Here is a 19,310-nt window from a genome sequence, read left to right on the forward strand (position 1 = left end):
GATTAGAAATAACCAAAATGCCCATTAATAGGGAACTGATTAAAGTACATGCAACAATGGAATAATCTCCAGGTTGATGGTGTCCCTTCCAAGTCACCCTTTTCACTAGAAGGCATAAAGAGAATGTAGAAAGTCTCCATGTACCAATATCGGGTGATCTGCAGAATATATTACAAAGTGGAAAAAACAAAGGCACAGAAGAGCATATAGAGTAATCTATTAAATATGTAGAAGGAAGGAATAGGAAAGGTGCCAATGATAGAGAGAGTTCTCTAATTATAACTTGTTTACATGGTTTCAATCTTAGAATCATGTATGTTTACATATTCAAAAATTAAATTAAGTAAAAAGGTAGAAAGAGAAGAAAAATCTACAAAGGAAGTAAATTTATATAACTATATAGAAGTTTGGTGACATAGCCACACAAGAAAAGGAACAATTTTAGTGACTTTAGAACATAGATTTTGGACTGTACATTGGCCCTCTGTATCTTCAGATTCTCCATCTGCAGAGTCAACCAACCACGGATCGAGAATATTCAGGGAAAAAAATTCCAGCAAGTTCCAAAAGGCAGAACTTGAATTTACACCATACTGGCAACTATTTACATATCATGTACATTGTATTAGGTATTACAAGTAATCTAGAGATGATTTAAAGTATATGTGCAATGTGCATAGGATATATGCAAACCCTATGCCATTTTATGTAAGGAACTTAAGCATCCGTGGATTTTGGTATCCACGGGGGGATGGAGCTGGAACCAATCCCCCATGGATACCAAGGGATAACTGTACCTTCTTAGCGGGGTATATTCAGTAGTATAATTGTTGTATTGCTATTTTTAAAGTATTTTATGTCTATTGTTGGGTAAAATAAGTGTTGCAAAATGTTAATTGTTGAACAAAACCACAGTAGTTTATCAGGGCTATGACTTAGAAAATTTAGTCTGGAAAGTCCTTTGATAGATTGAGCAAAGTGGAAATGAAGTACAAAATTACACAGAAGGACAGCTAACATAACAGAGTGCAGGTTACATAGCAGACTTTGTGCTGGGCACTATATATATGATACATAATTTGGCTCTTGCAGCTACCTGTTGAGACTTGTGATATTATTTTCCTAAGAGGGATGTTGAGATTTAAACCCAGATCTATGTGATTCCAAAGCCTGTGTTTTTTCTACTACATTATTGCAGGATATACATCAAATATTGAGAAGAAAGAACATCCAGAGCTAAATGTTCTGTTTAAACCAGTAGTTGCTGCTCAGAAAATAAATAAAGATGCAGACCCAAAGTCAGTGGTTTATACGTTCTTCATGCAAGAGCATTGTATTAAAGGAGAGAGTGTAAGTTTTCTCTTATTTCTAATGGGAAAATGTAAGCATACACACATGCACACATACACACCCTCATACTAATGTTGGAGATAAAAATTTTATAGAAGTTGCCATTGATGACTGAAATTAGTGACAGATGTGAACTAAAACTATGGCAAAGCAGAAAAGAAAAAATCTAGCAGGCATGGGTTTTCATGATGCTGTTAAAAGCAAAAAACCTTTCAAAGCTTCCCTTCGTGACACTTCAAAGCTCTTCTAAGCTTTGCACAACCTTTTTGTATTGGCCTTTAAGATACTAGTTTAGATAAGGTGGTTTCCTCCTGTGGAAGGTTAGGGCTGATAGAGATTTCAGTGGTGCTAGAGTTCCCCTCATCTAAGCCACCCGTTCACATTTCTACTGGTTTTCCCTAATGATGAAATATTTTTATTTGGTTCAGTACTACTTTTTATTTATTTATTTATTTATTTATTTATTTATTTATTTTTGTGGTACGCGGGCCTTCCTCTGCTGTGGCCTCTCCCGTTGCGGAGCACAGGCCCCGGACGCGCAGGCTCAGCGGCCATGGCTCACGGGCCCAGCCGCTCCGCGGCATGTGGGATCCTCCCATAACGGGGCGCGAACCCGGTCCCCCTGCATCGGCAGGCGGACGCGCAACCACTGCGCCACCAGGGAAGCCCCAGTACTACTTTTTAAAAAGTCTACCTCTTGAAGTAATTGGGATAGGGAGATATTCCTATTTTAATTTGATTCATTTGTATATGATTATGATGGAAATTCAGTTTATAATTCTATGTACATGATAATAAGAGAAACGTTGAAATTTCTATAAAGATTTTTAAAATTAATTTTTAAGCTTTTCTTTTTGTCAGAAGCTGTGTTGATCAGTGACTTTGGTGAAGGCTGAGAAAGTTGAAGAAAATTTGCAGATGATACACAACTTCTAAGGTAAGCTAATATAATAATTCAGTCAAGATTATAAGTACCCTTGACAGACTTATAGACAACAGTTAACACACTAAAATAAAATTTACAGGAGTAATTATAATATCCTGATTTAAATTTTACAAAGCAATCGTAGAAGTATTAAATAGACTTCCATTTCTGGCAGTATGATAGACAAGACATCCACCAAATATGTAAAATACTAGATTCAGTATTTTAAAAATCCTTTAAAATGAATGGATGAACCTATAAGAAAATAAGGGAAACTTTCTGGGGCTAGAAACCAAGCAAGTATATTCTGTGAGGTAAACGAGTGCTGAAGTCACTGAATACTTTGGGGGCATCCATCAGTTTCTGTTGACATAGAAACTTGTGCATGGAGAAGAATGGAGACTGAGGAAAATTCCCTGCGTTCTGCAAAGTGAAGGGGGCCTATCAGAGACCATCCTGGAGAGGCATGCAGCTCTGGGTGGAGTTAAAATCCCCCTGAATAATTCCTGGTTACCTGCTTACATTCACTTGGATTTGAGGCCTTATTTTATACTATTTTCATGGTCCTTAAACTCTACAAATGGAGAGTTTTAATTTAAAATAGACGTGGGTCCAAAAGAAAATAGACTTGGGTCTGTAACACTCTTCAGTACCTGCCAGAAACAATCACAAATCCTCCATGGAAGGAATTATCAACCTATTATCAAATAATCATAGTTAAAATTCTAACAAATAAACTCATTTTTAAAAAGAAAATCACAAAACATAACAAGGGGAAAAAATCAAAACACTATTAGCAAGAGTCAGCAGAAATCACAACTGAAACAGATCTACAGATATTTCAGCTATTAGAAATATCCAATACATAAGATAAATATATTTAATAAATAAAAGAGGGATTCTAACCAAATGTAAAATAGATAGCTAGTGGGAAGCAGCCACATAGCACAGGGAGATCAGCTCGGTGCTTTGTGACCACCTAGAGGGGTGGGATAGGGAGGATGGGAGGGAGACGCAAGAGGGAAGAGATATGGGGATATATGTATACGTATAGCTGACTCACTTTGTTATACAGCCGAAACTAACACACCATTATAAAGCAATTATACGCCAATAAAGATGTTTAAAAAAAAAGAGGGATTCTAAAACATAAAGAGTAATAGACTATAAAAATGACAAGGCACATTAAAATAATGAATTAGAATATTAGAAATGAAAAATCCCATAATAGAACTTAAAAATTAAATAATATGTTAAACCAGCATATAAGGCACAGTTAAAAAGAGTAAGAGGGCTTCCCTGGTGGCGCAGTGGTTGCGCGTCCGCCTGCCAATGCAGGGGAACCGAGGTCGCGCCCTGGTCTGGGAGGATCCCACGTGCCGCGGAGCGGCTGGGCCCGTGAGCCATGGCGGCTGAGCCTGCGCGTCCGGAGCCTGTGCCCCGCAACGGGAGAGGCCACAACAGAGGGAGGCCCACATACCACAAAAAAAAAAAAAAAAAAAAGTAAGAAACTATAGTTGACCCTTGAACAACACAGGTTTGAACTGCACGGGTCCACTTATGTGTGAATTTTTTTCAGTAAATACGTACTTCAGTACTACATGATCTGCAATTGGTTGAATCCACAGACGTGGTTACCGCAGTTATGAAAAGCTGATTGTAAAGTTAAACATAGATTTTTGACTGTTGGTGGTTGGTACCCCTAAACCTCAAGTTGTTCAAGGGTCAACTGTGCATGGAAGGCCATACACAGAGAAAAAAGATATAGGAAAAATGAAAGAGATGGCGAGATGATTTAATCAGAGTAGCAGGATACAATTTATGAAGAAAGTTAGTACTAAAGTAGAACACTTCAGAGTAAGCCTAAGATGAGCTTCTCTAGAGAGAAAGCATCATCCCCTTTGTAGGGGCAGGAAAAAACAAAACAAAACCAGAACTAATTCGTTTTTAATGGGTTCCCCAACTCATCACTTAAAAGTCAGCACTTCCTCTTTGTCTTACTTTTTTATTCAAGACAAAAAATAGAACAGGAATGTGATTCATAATTTTAAAAAATTAATTGGAGATTTATTCACAAATATTTGCTGAGGATAAAGCAGTGAACAAAACACAAAAGTTCCCTTCCTTCACATTAGCTTATGTTCTAGTGTCATTAAAGTTGTCAGTTACAAAGTAAAAATCAGGACAACAGCAAACTTATTCCTTTCCTTTTCACTCATAACTTTCCTCAACATGGGGTTATAATGGAAACTCAGGAGTATGCAAAGTTCACCATAGTCATAGAATACAACAGTGTAGAGTGTATACATTATATATATCAGAGCCTACATTTTAAAAAATGCCTATTTCTTGTGTCAAAAAAATAAAAAATGCCTGTTTATAGAGAAACATAGCTGCTGCTTTAAAAAAAAGAAACTTTTTTTTCCACTTACGAATGCTATGGTTGAAAACCTGATTTTTTTCTTTTTAAACATTTGTTGAGTGACTAATTATTGAAACCCTTAAGGATGAACTGGATGCTACAACAGCTGCTCTTTTGGGATTAGGTGATGTTCTTCAGGGAATTCATGCCTGAATCTACTGTATACAATTTTTAGGTGCTTTATTCAACCAGTGCCAGTAGCATTTCATCTTTTAACCTTGGCACTCCAGTTATACTTTCTCTTGCACTTGGGAGGGTAGCCACATTTGCCACAGATCGACTTATGTCAGTGGTAGGCCTTAGAGCCACAACAGTGGCACAGCATGTGTGTCTTATTGCTATGCTTTGCAAATGACGACATTCCCTTCCTCATCTTGCTTCTGATCATTACAGAAAAGAATAAAAGAAGAAAAAGTAATCAATCCTAACACCCAAAGAAAATTACTTCTAAAATTTCATTGTACTTCCTTCTAATTTTATCTATGTAAAATTATATGTGTGTATGGACACACAAATGGTTGTGTGTATATATATAATTTAAAAGTGAATTTGAGGGATTTCCCTGGTGGTCCAGTGGGTAGGACTCCACCCTCCCAATGCAGGGGACACGGGTTCGAGCCCTGGCCCAGGAAGATCCCACATGCCATGGAGCAGCTGAGCCCGTGTGCCACAACTACTGAGGCTGCTCTCTAGAGCCCACGTGCCACAACTACTGAACCCACGTGCCACAGCTACTGAAGCCCGCACGCCTAAAGCCCGTGCTCCGCAACAAGAGAAGCCACCGCAGTGAGAAGCCTGCACACCGCCAGAAGAGTAGCCCCCACTCGCCACAACTAGAGAAAGCCCGTGTGTAGCAATGAAGACCCAACGCAGCCAAAAAAATAAATTAATTTTTAAAAGAAAAAGAACTGGCACAGCCAAAATAAATTAAAAAAACAAAAAAAAAAAACCAAGGGGGTAATCAGCTGTGTCAAATGCGTGAATCAAAGGGATGGATAGTCTTTCAAAGCAACACTAATAAACTGCTCACATTTTAAAAATAAATAAAAGTGAATTTGAAATACTCATATTTATTCTATTTTTTAATTTTTATTTAACATTATTTTTCTTATGTGAATATATGACACTTTAAAATATTATTTTGACACCTCTATTAAATTCTATTATAAGATGGTAGCATAGCATAATTTATTCAGCCATTTCTTTTTGTAAACATTCCAGGCTTTCCTATTATAAATAACATTACGATAACATCATTGACTATCTGGCCATATCTCTGATTATTTTCTCAGGATATCTTTCTGTTAGTAGAAATAGTATGTTAAAGAGCATGAATATTCTGATAAATTGTTTTCTAGATATATTCTTAGTGATTTTATTCTACACAGCAGCATATGAGATTGTGTCTCACCACATTCTTGCCAATGGTAGTTTATGTTTTATAAAATCTTTCTTCTATTTCTTAGGAAGATTGGTTCTGTTTCTTATAACAGTTATGCTTCTTTTACTAAGGTGAAAACTTTTCATCTGTATTTTTGATTTTGTATTGAGATGGAGAAATCATCGGTCTTTTAGTAGTTGGCACAAGAATTTTTGTTTTTGCAGAAAATGCTGAATTTGTTTGGAAGAAATGCCTTGATAATTCATTTGTGATGAATATTGAGTCTACAAGGGGCTTGTTCAAGTATGAGAAGATGATTGTTAAATTGCCTTTTAAAGAGGTGTGTTGTATCCATTGGAAGGGCCTGTTTTGTTAAGGTTCAGGATGAGTTAAATACACAGATTTGGAAGTAGAAGCTGGGACAGAAATAATGGGAAGAAAAAAGTGAAAGGTACAGGGAAAATCTGGCAGGAGGGGAATGGGAACCCTTGAGAGATGTTAGATGAGACTTTCCAAGTGATATGCTGTATATTGTGTAATGTGACTCTCACTGTGACCCCACAGACGTATGGAAATTAGGAAATCCTTGGTGAACCTGGATTTCTTGCAGAAGCCAGTGAAGGGGCTGAATGCTAAATGTTGGTTGATATGGGACTAAAACATTTGGCCAAGTGTTTAGGGAGCAGCTACCATTTGGGTTACTTCTTCCCTCTAGGGGATATCTCTGTGTCTCACTGTTCTCTTCACTCTTTCCTTTACCACTGACTTCTTTTCCCACTAGGATCTTTTAGTTTTACCTCTCCCCAGGCTTCTTCCTCTGACAGTTAAATATATGTGCCTAAGCAACAAACAACCCTCCCTGCCCACCACTCCATCTCAGAAACTTTTTCCTGTATGCTTCTGTCTTAACCATGATTTTCTTTTCTCCCTTTTTCCTAGTTCTCTTTCTTACCCCTTTCCTACTGTTTCCCCTTTCTTTTTTCATGCTAGTCTTCAAGATTTTCCTAAAACATTTTCCCTTGCCGGGAGTATCTTCCCCCCTTTTCTATCTCACTATCCAGATCCTAGTACTTCTCCAAAGTACATCTAAATTCCCATTTCTTCCATTAGTTCTTTACCTTTTCTCTCCTCACTAGGTAATCTCTATATTGTACCTTATAATACTTGGTCCCTTGATTATTTTTTCTTCCCTTTACATTTTCTCCAGTCTTTATATTCTGGTGTAATTGTTTCATATACGTAACTAAGATTTTTTCCTCAAAAGTTGTAAGCTCCCTGAAGGCAAGTCCTTTGTGAAAGACTTATTTTTAATTCCTTAGACAACGCCGTACTACAGTAGGCTTGTAGAAACACCAAGAAAGAGTTGTTACATGTAATTGAGTGATAGTGGAGAATTAGGCTATAATGTGTAGTTAATTTGAAAATCAGTTATATGTGAAAATTTTCAGAATTATTGATAACACTGCGTGGAAAACAATGACAACTTCTGCATATGATTATCAGTGATGAAAGGCCAAAATCTTTATTTAAAGTAAAAAAAAGTTTATTACTATTAGATGACCACATTACAGCTTCTTTCAAAGGAGAACTGGCATCATAATTTTTAATCCTAATTTATACTTGTATTATCAGTGAATAAGTTAAAAATAGATTATAAGATAGAAGGGGCGGGGGAGCAGCAGCTACTGTAATATCTACATGTAGAGAAGTGGTTAACAGAATTGGTACACCAATATTAAGGAACACTGTGCAGCTCTTTAAAAAGAATGAAGTTTATCAAATCTGGCATGTAAAGAAATCCAGGATCTACTATTAAGAAACACAAATAACTTATAAAACAGTATGTGGGGCTTCCCTGGTGGCGCAGTGGTTGAGAGTCCGCCTGCCGATGCAGGGGACACGGGTTCGTGCCCCGGTCCGGGAAGATCCCACGTGCCGCGGAGCGGCTGGGCCCGTGAGCCATGGCCACTGAGCCTGCGCGTCCGGAGCCTGTGCTCCGCAACGGGAGAGGCCACAAAAGTGAGAGGCCCGCGTACCGCAAAAAAACCCACAAAAAACATATATATATATATATCTTTTAGCCTTTTGATTTCAAAATAAATGCTCACTGTAAAAAAGAAAACTTTTTATTTTATATGCTTCTCTATTGTTTGAAAATCCCCTCCCTTCCTCTTCTCTAATTACACTCCCCAAGGTTAACTACTAATAATAGTTTAGTTTTATTCTTCCTGACATTTGATTCCAGGCAAAGACAGACAGACATACGTGTTGTTCGAGTACACACACAACTTTTAAAACATGGGATCATACCACACATACAGTTGTTTTTTTTTGTTTATTTGTTTGTTTTTTTTGCGGTACACGGGCCTCTCACTGTTGTGGCCTCTCCCGTTGCGGAGCACAGGCTCCGGACGCGCAGGCCCAGCGGCCATGGCTCACGGGCCCAGCCGCTCCGCGGCACGTGGGATCCTCCCGGACCGGGGCACGAACCCATGTCCCCTGCATCGGCAGGCGGACTCTCAACCACTGCGCCACCAGGGAAGCCCTAAAAGATGTATTTTTAAAGAATTAATATAGCAATAAAAGTACACTAGTTCGTATTTTATTTGTAAAACGAGATACCATTCTGTGTTTGCATTTATTAAAGGTATTTTTCTGTGGTCAGTAGTTATTAATAGATTATAATCATTTCTCCTATTCTAGATCATGTTTTATTATTCTTCAGAGTTATGGTAAAATGTGTTTTATAAAGGTAATGAAATCCAACTATAGTTACTGAACTAATTCCATAGAGATTTTTTCATTCAGTGAATATGTTTTATTATAATTCTGTGTGTTGTTTGCTGTCAATGTCTTTGTTTGAATCTGAAAATTAAATATCTTGTCAAAAAGTACTTTCCATTATCAACAATCTTCAAAATGTAGAAAGAGCTACTTTGAGACTAGTTTCCCATGACATTTTATTTTATTAATATTTTTTTGTGAATGAAAACATATTATTTAAAGTCCTACAAGGAGATGAAGGATGTTGGTTGAGTTTGACTTCCCTTTCATTAAAGACTTCAGTAAAGGCTATTCGCTATTTGAAATTCTAGCCCCCAAGATCTCATGTAATAGCAAGTGTGCTAGAATCCAGGTGAGATGCTGGCAGACAGAGCTCTCTCATGGCCATCTCCTAGGGTAGAGGAGATTCCTTACTGTAAGTCACTACTGATAAGTTGTTTGAGTGACTGCTGGGGGACAGATTTACAGAGTTCTGTGACAGTCTATTCTCATCTTGCTCGGTTTGGTCAGGAGCGGGAGACCATGTGTTTTTGTTGATCGAGTCGAACCTGGAACCCCCAGGGTCTTTTAAGTTGTTTTCATCTGATTGTTGGTTCTTTTGGGGAGAGGCAAACGGGTTGAAGTTTCCTTCTACCTTGCGATGTGGCTGTGTGTTGAACTCCGTTTCAAAAGATGACAGCTGCTGCGTTACTCCCAAAAGTCCACCCACCTCCACACTGAGCATGACCCAGATGACATCTCCATAGTAGAGTCCTGTACCAGTGCACAGCCGCCACTGTCCCTGATACATTCCTGCTCTGCTGGGGCTGCACATCTGGACGCTGACATCTGCAATCACTTGGGGCTCTAGCGATCTCACCATTACCATGTTCACATGTTCAAATTGGTCTTCCCTGACATATTTAAGACAAACCCCTGGAGGCCAGGCCTCTGCCCCAGAATTTTGGATCCGCCATGTTTTTATAAATTGAGTATCAGGAGGTACCGACTCCCCTTCTCCTATGGTGACATCTTCAACAAAGGACATAGAGGGCATCCTGATGTTTGGGCTCTCAAAGTCATAATAGGCACCAATTGCTGCTTGTAGGTTACGGTTGGTCATGTCCAGGAAGAGGGCGCAGACGGCCGGGTTGAGCTGGAAGCCGAACAACCGCTGGAACTCGGAGATGAGCACGTCCTTGTCGGTGGTGCCCAGGCAGCTGAACTTCTGCATCAGCTCGGGGTCCAGGTTCACGTCCATGCCCTCCATGGCTGGGGCCGGACACTCGCTTCCCCGCCTCCTCACAACTGAGCCGCCGCTGGGCCCGGGACCGGGAGGGGGCCCGCTGCTAGCTGGCACCGCGACCCCGCTCCTCGGAGGTAGGCCCCGGGCCTCTCACCGCCCATAGGGATAAACTCACTCAGCCGCTCACTCACTCTCGCGCCCACCCCGCTCCCCCCCAGTGCCACCGCCAACGCCTCCTCTCGCTTCTCCCTCCCAGGACATTTTAAACTGAATAATTTGTAACTCAAGGTCTTCTGTCCCTTTATTCAGCCTAATTCTCTCTTTGTCCTTTCTGTGTTCTTTTTAGATCCTTGTTTTCCTTCTTGGTTCTAGAGCACCAGCTTACAAATTGTACTTTTAAAGAGTTATAACAGAAATAATATGATTTTCCAACATAAAATTTTTTGTATAGCTCTGATTTCAATAATTTGTAGCAAAGTGAAAGTTTGTAAAAACTCAGAAAATTGGAAGATGACGTACGTTATAAAAAGAGAACGAACATGTGTCAGTTCTTGATAGGATGAGAGTTGTTCTTTCATTAAAAGCTATGTTGTGTTCTTAATTGATTCAAGGAAGAACTTTTCATACAAATATCAACTGTGGAAAAAAAAGAAAATAGATCCAGCAAAGAAGGGCAGGGAAATAAGAGAGTCATTACCATCTGACTATGGTTATAGTAATAAGCCCATTTTTGTTGGTTATGATGCTATTGTATTGAAATATTGTATCTGAGGATTCCATGACTTCTTTCTTACCTCATTCTTTGTTATTGCTTGAATTGGGAAGTTGGAGGAATATCATAGCATGTATTTCACCTGGTTATTGTTTGTGGTGCAATTGTAAGTGGAATTGTAACTATTGAGCTTAGAATTTGATGTATGCAAGTTATAGCCTTTAGCTTTTCTTCTTACTACATTTATATGATTTTTAAAAATTATTATTTATTTTGACACCCCTTCATTTCCTTTTTAAAAAATTAACTTATTTATTTATTTATTTTTGTCTGCGTTGGGTCTTCATTGCTGTGCAGTTCTTCTCTAGTTGCAGCGAGCAGGGGCTACTCTTCACTGCGGTGCGTGGGCTTCTCATTGCGGTGGCTTCTCTTGTTGAGGTTGTGGAGCACGGGCTCTAGATGCTCGGGCTTCAGCAGTTGTGGCTCGTGGGCTCTAGAGCACAGGCTCAGTAGTTGTGGTGCACAGGCTTAGTTGCTCAGCAGCATGTGGGATCTTCCCTACCAGGGATTGAACCCGTGTCCCCTGCATTAGCAGGCGGATTCTTAACCACTGCGCCACTAAGGAAGTCCCGACAGGCAGATTCTTAACCGTTGTGCCACCAGGGAAGTCCCTGTATGATTTTTGATAACGTCAATTTTCACTCTGCTCAAATGCACATTCTATTACTCCACTCTCATTCTCTTCAGGTGATCTTGAGTACTTCTTTTCTGAGAAAATGGAAGCAATCATGCTTTCTAACTTCATTTCTCTTTACCTGGACAGTTTTTTTAACTCACACTTTCTCTTCCTTTTTCATTTTAGAAAGATATATATCATTCTTCTTGGGGGTTAAACTTTCCACTTATGTTCTTGATCCCATCTTCCGTTGTGGGCTTAAGACTCTTGCCTCACTAATTATCCTCTTATCTTGCATCTTTCTGATATCTGTTCCACCCAATCTACTGAGAGTTCAAAGTAAAAAAAAAAAAAAAAGCAAGCAAGCAACAAAAATCCCTTTCATTAGTCCTTCAAGCTCTCCTTCTGTTCCTTATCAAAACACTTGGAAACAGTAATATATGCTCATGCCTCCATTACCTCATCCCTAACCTGTTACAATCCTAATTTTGCCCCGGACTATTTGTTGTGTGTCTGGTACTACTAAGACTCCAACCTCTCATCCAGTGTTCAAGGCAAGTCAGTTGAGCCATGCTACCTGGATCAGAACGAATATTACCAATTTCCCAGAAGGACTGGCTTGGAGTCCTCTGCCTGCTTTATGCTTTGCTGTAGTACGGTATGCTCTGGTGATCCCAGCCTGGCTTTGGCCTCTCTATCAGCCTATGTCTTTAGGATTTTAGGGGAATATGAATTCTTAAAGGTCCCTTTCCTTGTCCTAAGTGGTTCTCTGAATATCCCTATTTCCCCTGATACCTTTGGTTTGTAAGAATTGAAAGAGGGCCTTAGAAATTAGATTACAGGTTTAGGCAGGATGCTCTTCACTGCTCTACAGTATTCCATATTGTTGCACACACTTCATATTCTTGATGCTCTCTTTTTTGTTCATAGTGATAGTATACTTTTCTGGTTCTCCTGTCCTTCTCTAACTACTGTTTCTTTAGTCAGTTTTTTCTATCACAACTTATAGACGTTCCTTAAAGGTTTGTTCTTGGCTTTCTTTTTGGTCTCTCATATTGCACTGGCAGAATGAGTGACCCCCAATATATCTCTGGCTCTGTTTTCTCTCCAAGTTCTATTCTATGTATTCAACTGCCTCTGTAGGCATCTATATCCAGAAGCCTTGCTGGCACCTCAAACTTGTTACATATGAAGCAACTGGTTATTTTGCAAAAATTTGTTTTTCCTTCATTGGTCCTTATTTATTTTGAAAATATTACCCATCTACTCTTTCACACAGGCATGGAAACTCATCATATTGTCTCTTCTCTCAATTACCATCTACATTTATTCAGTTGCCAAACCTATTGTCTCTGATACTCACATAGTCCTTTCATCCCCACTGCCTAGTTACTTCCATTGCCATCCTAGACTAGTGCAATTGCCTTTAATTTCATCTCCTCCTGTTTCTCTGCCTTCTTGATTCTTCTTATACACTGCCACATTCATATTCATGAAAGAGAGTTTGATTACATTATGGCTCCCTTTTGCCCACAAATTAACAGTTAAACTCATTAACCTAGTATTAAAGCTCTTCAAAATCTGATCCCAACCTGTTTTTTTCAATTTTTTTTAGTGTCATTCACATAGCATTTGCTTCTGATAAGCTAAATTATTGTTGTTTATTTATATCTTGTACTTGCTAATACTCTGTTCTTATCTCCATGTGACCAAATCATACCCATCATTCAAAACTGAGTTCAGTGCACCTTTTCTATGAAACCTTCTGTGATTCCTCAAGGTATGTTTTTTTTTTTTGGCTCTTCTGAACTTTTTGGTATTTCACTAGTCTTTTCATTTGTAATTCATAACTTTTTGCCTTACACTATAGTTATTTTGGGTACATGTCTTATATCCCCTAATAAAATATGAATTTCTTATTTTACTCTGTACCCCCAAAGAGCAGATTTCCCTCAGACGGTTAGATGAATGAATCCTATACATTGAAGTGATAAGAAAGTTGTAACAGAGCCTTGCCATTGTCAAGTGTTCAGGGCCATTGCATTTAGTTGTATGGCTTGTCCACTGCCCAAAGGCTCCTGGCCAGGGAAGTGAGTGGGGCCTGAAATCCAGCTCACATCCCCACTTCTGTCACATCAAACTATGTGCCAGGCTGGTTCAGGGCTGCATCTGCTTGTGAAAAGGGCACTTTTTTTTTTTTTTTTTTTTGCAGTACGCGGTCCTCTCACTGTTGTGGCCTCCCGTGTTGCAGAGCACAGGCTCCGGACGCGCAGGCTCAGCGGCCATGGCTCGCGGGCCTAGCCGCTCTGTGGCATGTGGGATCTTCCCGGACCAGGGCACGAACCCGTGTCCCCTGCATCGGCAGGCGGACTCTCAACCACTGCGCCACCCGGGAAGCCCAGGGTACTTGTTCTTTGTATGAAGGTGCTATCTGCTGGTTAATCTATGCGCCTGCTTGACTGCACCTGTCCCTTTTTCTGACTTTTACCAAAGTACCATATAAGCTAGTAGCAACCCTGAAAGTATGGACAGTATTAATTGAAGTTCATTATGAAAACTACTTTGTGTCACATAGAAAATACCCACAAAGTGTTTGTTAGAATGAAAGATGTGGATTAATCGAGTGTAAAATAAAGCATTGTTATAGAGCATCTCCTTGATAATTTGCTATTAATCTCAGATTCACAAATATTCTGGAATCCCTGCACCGCTTCTGGAACCTCTGAGACTTATTGTAATTTTCTTACTTAGATCAAATGGTTAAGGGTCCCGTTTCCCTTGCCCCCACCCCAACTCTGTCTTTTGCTTAGAGTAAATTAGACTAAACTCCAGGGTTTCTGTACTCCTATCCTATGCTTTTTAAAAATGCTGCATTCAGGGAATTCCCTGACGGTCCAGTGGTCAGGACTCTGTGATTTCACTGCCGAGGGCCCGGGTTCAGTCCCTGCTCGGGGAACTAAGATCCCACAGGCCTCGTGGTGTGGCCAAAAAAAAAAAAAAGCTGCACCCAAAATTCTTTTAACAGAATTCTTTTGGTCTAGTTGGTATATAAGACAAATTTAAAAGTCCTTAAACACATAGTTAATGACTTGTTGGTGTGTGGGTTATGAGTATCTCTGGAGCACCTACTATAGCACTTTGCATCTACTAAGTGTTTCGTAAGTGAGCTTGACTACAAACTGCTTGTGACTCCTCCAGTGGATCTGCCCCATTCAGGAGTAGTAACAGAGCAACTGCAAGTTGGATGATGTACTTTTAATATATGCTAGAGGTGTTTTTGTTTGTTTGTTTGGTTTTTATGAGTGGAGCAGTGTCTAACATTTAACAGTTAACTAAGTCAGGCATGTATGTATATTATTTCACTTGGTGCTCACAACTAGTCCTGGAGTGTATACTGTTATCTCCAATTTAAAGATATGTTACTTACGTACAATCTGTTTTCATTCAAATCTGGGTCTGCCTAATTTCAAAGAGTCTATGGACTGTGAAACTAGGCACTTGATATGAGAAGAGTGTTCAGAATAGTTTATCACATAAAGGCTTTCTATTTATTACTAAATAGATATACGTAGATATACGTAGAGATGTATTTTATCTTGGCATTAGGGAAACAAGGCAGTCATTCCTTGGACTGGCATAGTAGATGTTACTGCTGAGGGCCAAATATTGCAGCTGCCACTGAAGTGCAGTACCAGTAGGGGGCCAGAGTAGTGCTAAGAAAGTGAGAAAAAGATTGATGGTCTCAGCTTTGAGAGATTGCTTTGACATTTTGGAAATACAGCCAATGGGCAGGGATGTCACCTAAATTTTGTAATTCAAGCTTCCTCCTTCCTAAAAAAAGCAGAAGGAGGAGATGGAAGCAGAGTTAGTATAAGAGAGAAAACAGACTAATGAAGAAGCTTTGTTATCTTGCTGAAGTTAAGAACTTTTAAAGATTTCCAAATTTGGCCAAGGATTAGCAATTAATGGACAATTGGAAATATGTTTTCATTCTATCAATTAACCCCTATTTCAGTGCAACTTGGACACCTCTAAAGCATTTGTCCTCTGGCATTTCTTCTATATTCTGCTTTTATGAAAGCAATTTGAATATCTTTAAGCAAGTTCCAGGGCCACGATGTTAATTATGTCTGAAATGGGAATTATGAGAAGAACTAGAGTTATCTATGGTACATGGATAGCATGACAAACTCCTAAGATAATAAATAGATTCTTTGCTTTGGGGCTCCCTTTTTGGCATAAGACTATTGAAGAAAAGTCAAATGGTATTCCTGGGCTACCTGAAGTTGTAGCTGTGATATTTTGTACCTATACTGTAATCTTTAGGAAGAGAGAAAACTAGAGAAACAAAAGCATAGATGAGAAGTGAGGAGAAAAAAAACAGTGAATGGAAGCAACCTACGTGTCCATCGACAGATGAATGGCTAAAGAAGATGTGGCATATATATACAATGGAATATTACTCAGCCATAAAAAGAAAGAAAATTGAGTTATTTGTAGTGAGGTGGATGGACTTAGAGTCTGTCATACAGAGTGAAATAAGTCAGAAAGAGAAAAACAAATACCGTATGCTAACACATATATATGGAATCTAAAAAAAAAAAAAAAATGGTTCTCATGAACCTAGGGGCAGGACAGGAATAAAGACCAGACATAGAAAATGGACTTGAGGACATGGGGAGGGGAAGGATAAGCTGGGACAAAGTAAGAGGGTAACATTGACATACATACACTACCAAATGTAAAATAGATAGCTAGTGGAAAGCAGCTGCATAGCACAGGGAGATCAGCTTGGTGCTTTGCGACTACCTAGAGGGGTGGGATAAGGAGGATGGGAGGGAGACCCAAGAGGGAGAGGATATGGGGATATACGTATGCACATAGCTGATTCACTTTGTTATACAGCAGAAAATAAAACAACACTGTAAAGCAATTATACTCCAATAAAGATGTTTAAAAAAAAACAGTGAGAGTAAGAGGTAAATACCACTTTAAAAAAATCTATAAAAAGCAACGAAATTGTGTTATTTGTAGTGAGGTGGATGGACCTGGAGTCTGTCATACAGAGTGAAGTAAGTCAGAAGGAGAAAAAGAAATACCGTATGCTAACACATATATATGGAATCTAAGAAAAAAAAAAGTCATGAAGAGCCTAGGGGTAGGACGGGAATAAAACACAGACCTACTAGAGCATGGACTTGAGGATGTGGGGAGGGGGAAGGGTAAGCTGTGACGAAGTGAGAGAGTGGCATGGACATATATACACTACCAAACGTAGGGTGGATATCTAGTGGGAAGCAGCCACGTGGCACAGGGAGATCAGCTAGGTGGTTTTGTGACCACCTAGAGGGGTGGGAGGGAGGGAGATGCAAGAGGGAAGAGATATGGGAACATATGTATATGTATAACTGATTCACTTTGTTATAAGGCGGAAACTAACACACCATTGTAAAGCAATTATACTCCAATAAAGATGTCAAAAAAAAAATCTGTAGTTACCCAAATTCGCAAAATTACAACAATAGGTTCACAGTATTTGTTAGCATACTCAACATATACATATACATATATTTTACAGTGGTAAAAGTAATAGTCATTTCTGCTTTTAACACTTGTTTTGAAAACACAAATTTGTTCCAATATGATTGATATATATATGGGAACATATGTATATGTATAACTGATTCACTTTGTTATAAGGCGGAAACTAACACACCATTGTAAAGCAATTATACTCCAATAAAGATGTCAAAAAAAAAATCTGTAGTTACCCAAATTCGCAAAATTACAACAATAGGTTCACAGTATTTGTTAGCATACTCAACATATACATATACATATATTTTACAGTGGTAAAAGTAATAGTCATTTCTGCTTTTAACACTTGTTTTGAAAACACAAATTTGTTCCAATATGATTGATATATTAGGAAACATTTGAGCATAATGCAGATTTCTCATTTGCTTTTGTACAGTTTTACGAATGCAGAAAACCACCCAGCTGAACCAAGCCATGGAGAAATGCACAAAACATAAGCCATGGAGAAATGCACAAAACATAGACATGCACACACCTCAAGCACGTACCAGCTATCTCTGTGTACCACATGTTATATGAGTCACATTCATCCAGGTTTGGTGTTACAACTCTCCAGCTGATTTCAGATAATCCTATTTCCTCTATTTTGAAATAATTCACAAGCTATAAGTCTCCTAACATCCACCGCCACAAGCAAAATGTCAGGTCTTTTTCAGGGAAAGTACCATATTTATTGTGGTATTTATGTATTTTTTAAACCACTTAACGTGTAAAAGTGTGCTACTATTTTTATTAGGTTCCTACTTTAAGAGAAAAAATATGTCTCTGATGAAATTTTTGAGTATTGAGCTCCAACTCTGTTTTCCCCACAATTCCTGTGGTTCTTATTGCATGATATTGCATAGCATGGAGATTTTTAGGAACACTGACCTCATTTTGTAGCAAAACTGACTGTACATGTTAATTTTAGAACATTTGGAAAACACAAGAATATATGAATGTAATCACTGGTGTTCCAACTAATGTTAACATTTGGTATTGTTTCCATGTCCAAATAGAAGGAAATATTTATGTAAAAAATAGAACAAAAATTGGGGGCTCGTATTCTTTTCTAAGTTTAGCATCTTGGATTTTTAAAACTTGATATTATGCAATAAATATATCCCCATTTCTTTAAATGTTCTTAAACAACTGGACCATGATATTCTGTATTAATGAATGAACCCTGCTCAATATTCAGTAGGCATGCTGAATGGCCTGCAACTATGCTGGTTGTTTGGACATCTGCTTTGGTTGGCCAATGCCCATGCCACATGGAACCCAATGATTATAATCAATCACATACTTTGGACCTTAGTTTTGGGGTTTTTTGCTATAAGTAGTGTAATAAATATCCCTGTATATTCTTCCTTGCATACTTATTATTCTTAGAATAAATTTGTAGACATTGAATTACTAAATAAAAAGGAATATGAATATTTTAAGCCTTTTGCAACTTATTGTTAATATCCCTACAGGAAAAAGTTATGTTAATTTACACTCTGTGTTAAAGTACTAGAGTTCTTGTTTTATTTTATCCTCACCAACCTTAGAAGTATAATTAAAACAAACACAAAAACAAACTTTATTATCTATTTAGGTAACTACAGTGTTACTGATCAGGAGAGAAGAATGTGGGGGAAATAGAGGCTGACCCCTTTCTATAGGGAGTTAAATATCGAAGTGGACCATGGGAAGTGGAGTGATGGATAGAACTGATAAATAGGAATTTATTTAAGTAATAAATGAGTGTACTAGGCTAAGAGGTCTTTAAGAAAATGCATGCAAGGTAAGGGTGAAAGGAGGCTATAAAATTTCTGCCTTCTTGCAATAAAAAGTGCTGAATGACCCAATGATATGAGTAAAGTAGAAAAAAAAGGCGGGGTAGGGGGGAGAAAGTCTTTTTTAAGACCTTCCAGACATCACTTCCAGTTGCCAGATTTTAAGCCACCCTCCTCATGATAATGATATTGTAAATAAGCAAAGTCACAGGTTAATGAAATGAATCATAATATTCAAGTGGAGCAATATGTGATTTTGCAGAGCTCCAGCTGGGTAGAATTTGAGTCAAAGGATTTTGAGTAAGAGATAATGAGCTCATATGGAAAAGGATAACTAAAAAGGCATATACAGAACCTGAGAGCTTAAGAACTTCCTAAGCATTATGCCTGCGTATTTGTCTCTCCAGTGTCATCACAGCCATGGGCTAAATTAGTTTGAGCAAAAGTAGGGAGGCACAAAGTGTGAGAAAGATATGA

General features: G+C 38.6%; 2 protein-coding genes and 1 pseudogene across 3 annotated transcripts in view; 1 reads left to right on the forward strand and 2 right to left on the reverse strand.

The window, feature by feature from the left end:
- The window catches only part of CAB39L (calcium binding protein 39 like), a 106,813-nt gene that overhangs the window by 13,450 nt on the left and 74,053 nt on the right, over window positions 1-19,310 (forward strand). The window contains exons 2-3 of one of the 2 annotated variants that reach the window (XM_055089665.1): window positions 1,199-1,350; window positions 2,212-2,287. The gene's annotated coding sequence lies outside the window, so the exon portion shown is untranslated. The remainder of the gene's footprint in view (window positions 1-1,198; window positions 1,351-2,211; window positions 2,288-19,310) is intronic. The other variant, XM_028497237.2, reaches the window with a different exon arrangement.
- On the reverse strand, window positions 4,567-5,703 carry LOC112065409 (60S ribosomal protein L37-like; annotated as a pseudogene).
- Window positions 9,254-10,112, reverse strand: LOC102993846 (protein ILRUN-like). The gene has a single exon (XM_055089670.1). The coding sequence runs from the start codon at window positions 10,109-10,111 to the stop codon at window positions 9,254-9,256; it is 858 nt and encodes a 285-aa protein (XP_054945645.1). The 5' UTR covers window position 10,112.

The sequence above is a fragment of the Physeter macrocephalus genome, chromosome 13, assembly GCF_002837175.3.
Source record: "Physeter macrocephalus isolate SW-GA chromosome 13, ASM283717v5, whole genome shotgun sequence".
NCBI classification, from domain to species: domain Eukaryota; kingdom Metazoa; phylum Chordata; class Mammalia; order Artiodactyla; family Physeteridae; genus Physeter; species Physeter macrocephalus.

What these genes read in the sequence shown, in the direction of transcription:
- LOC102993846 (XM_055089670.1), bottom strand. Translation starts at nt 10,111, where the DNA reads ATGGAGGGCATGGACGTGAACCTGGACCCCGAGCTGATGCAGAAGTTC.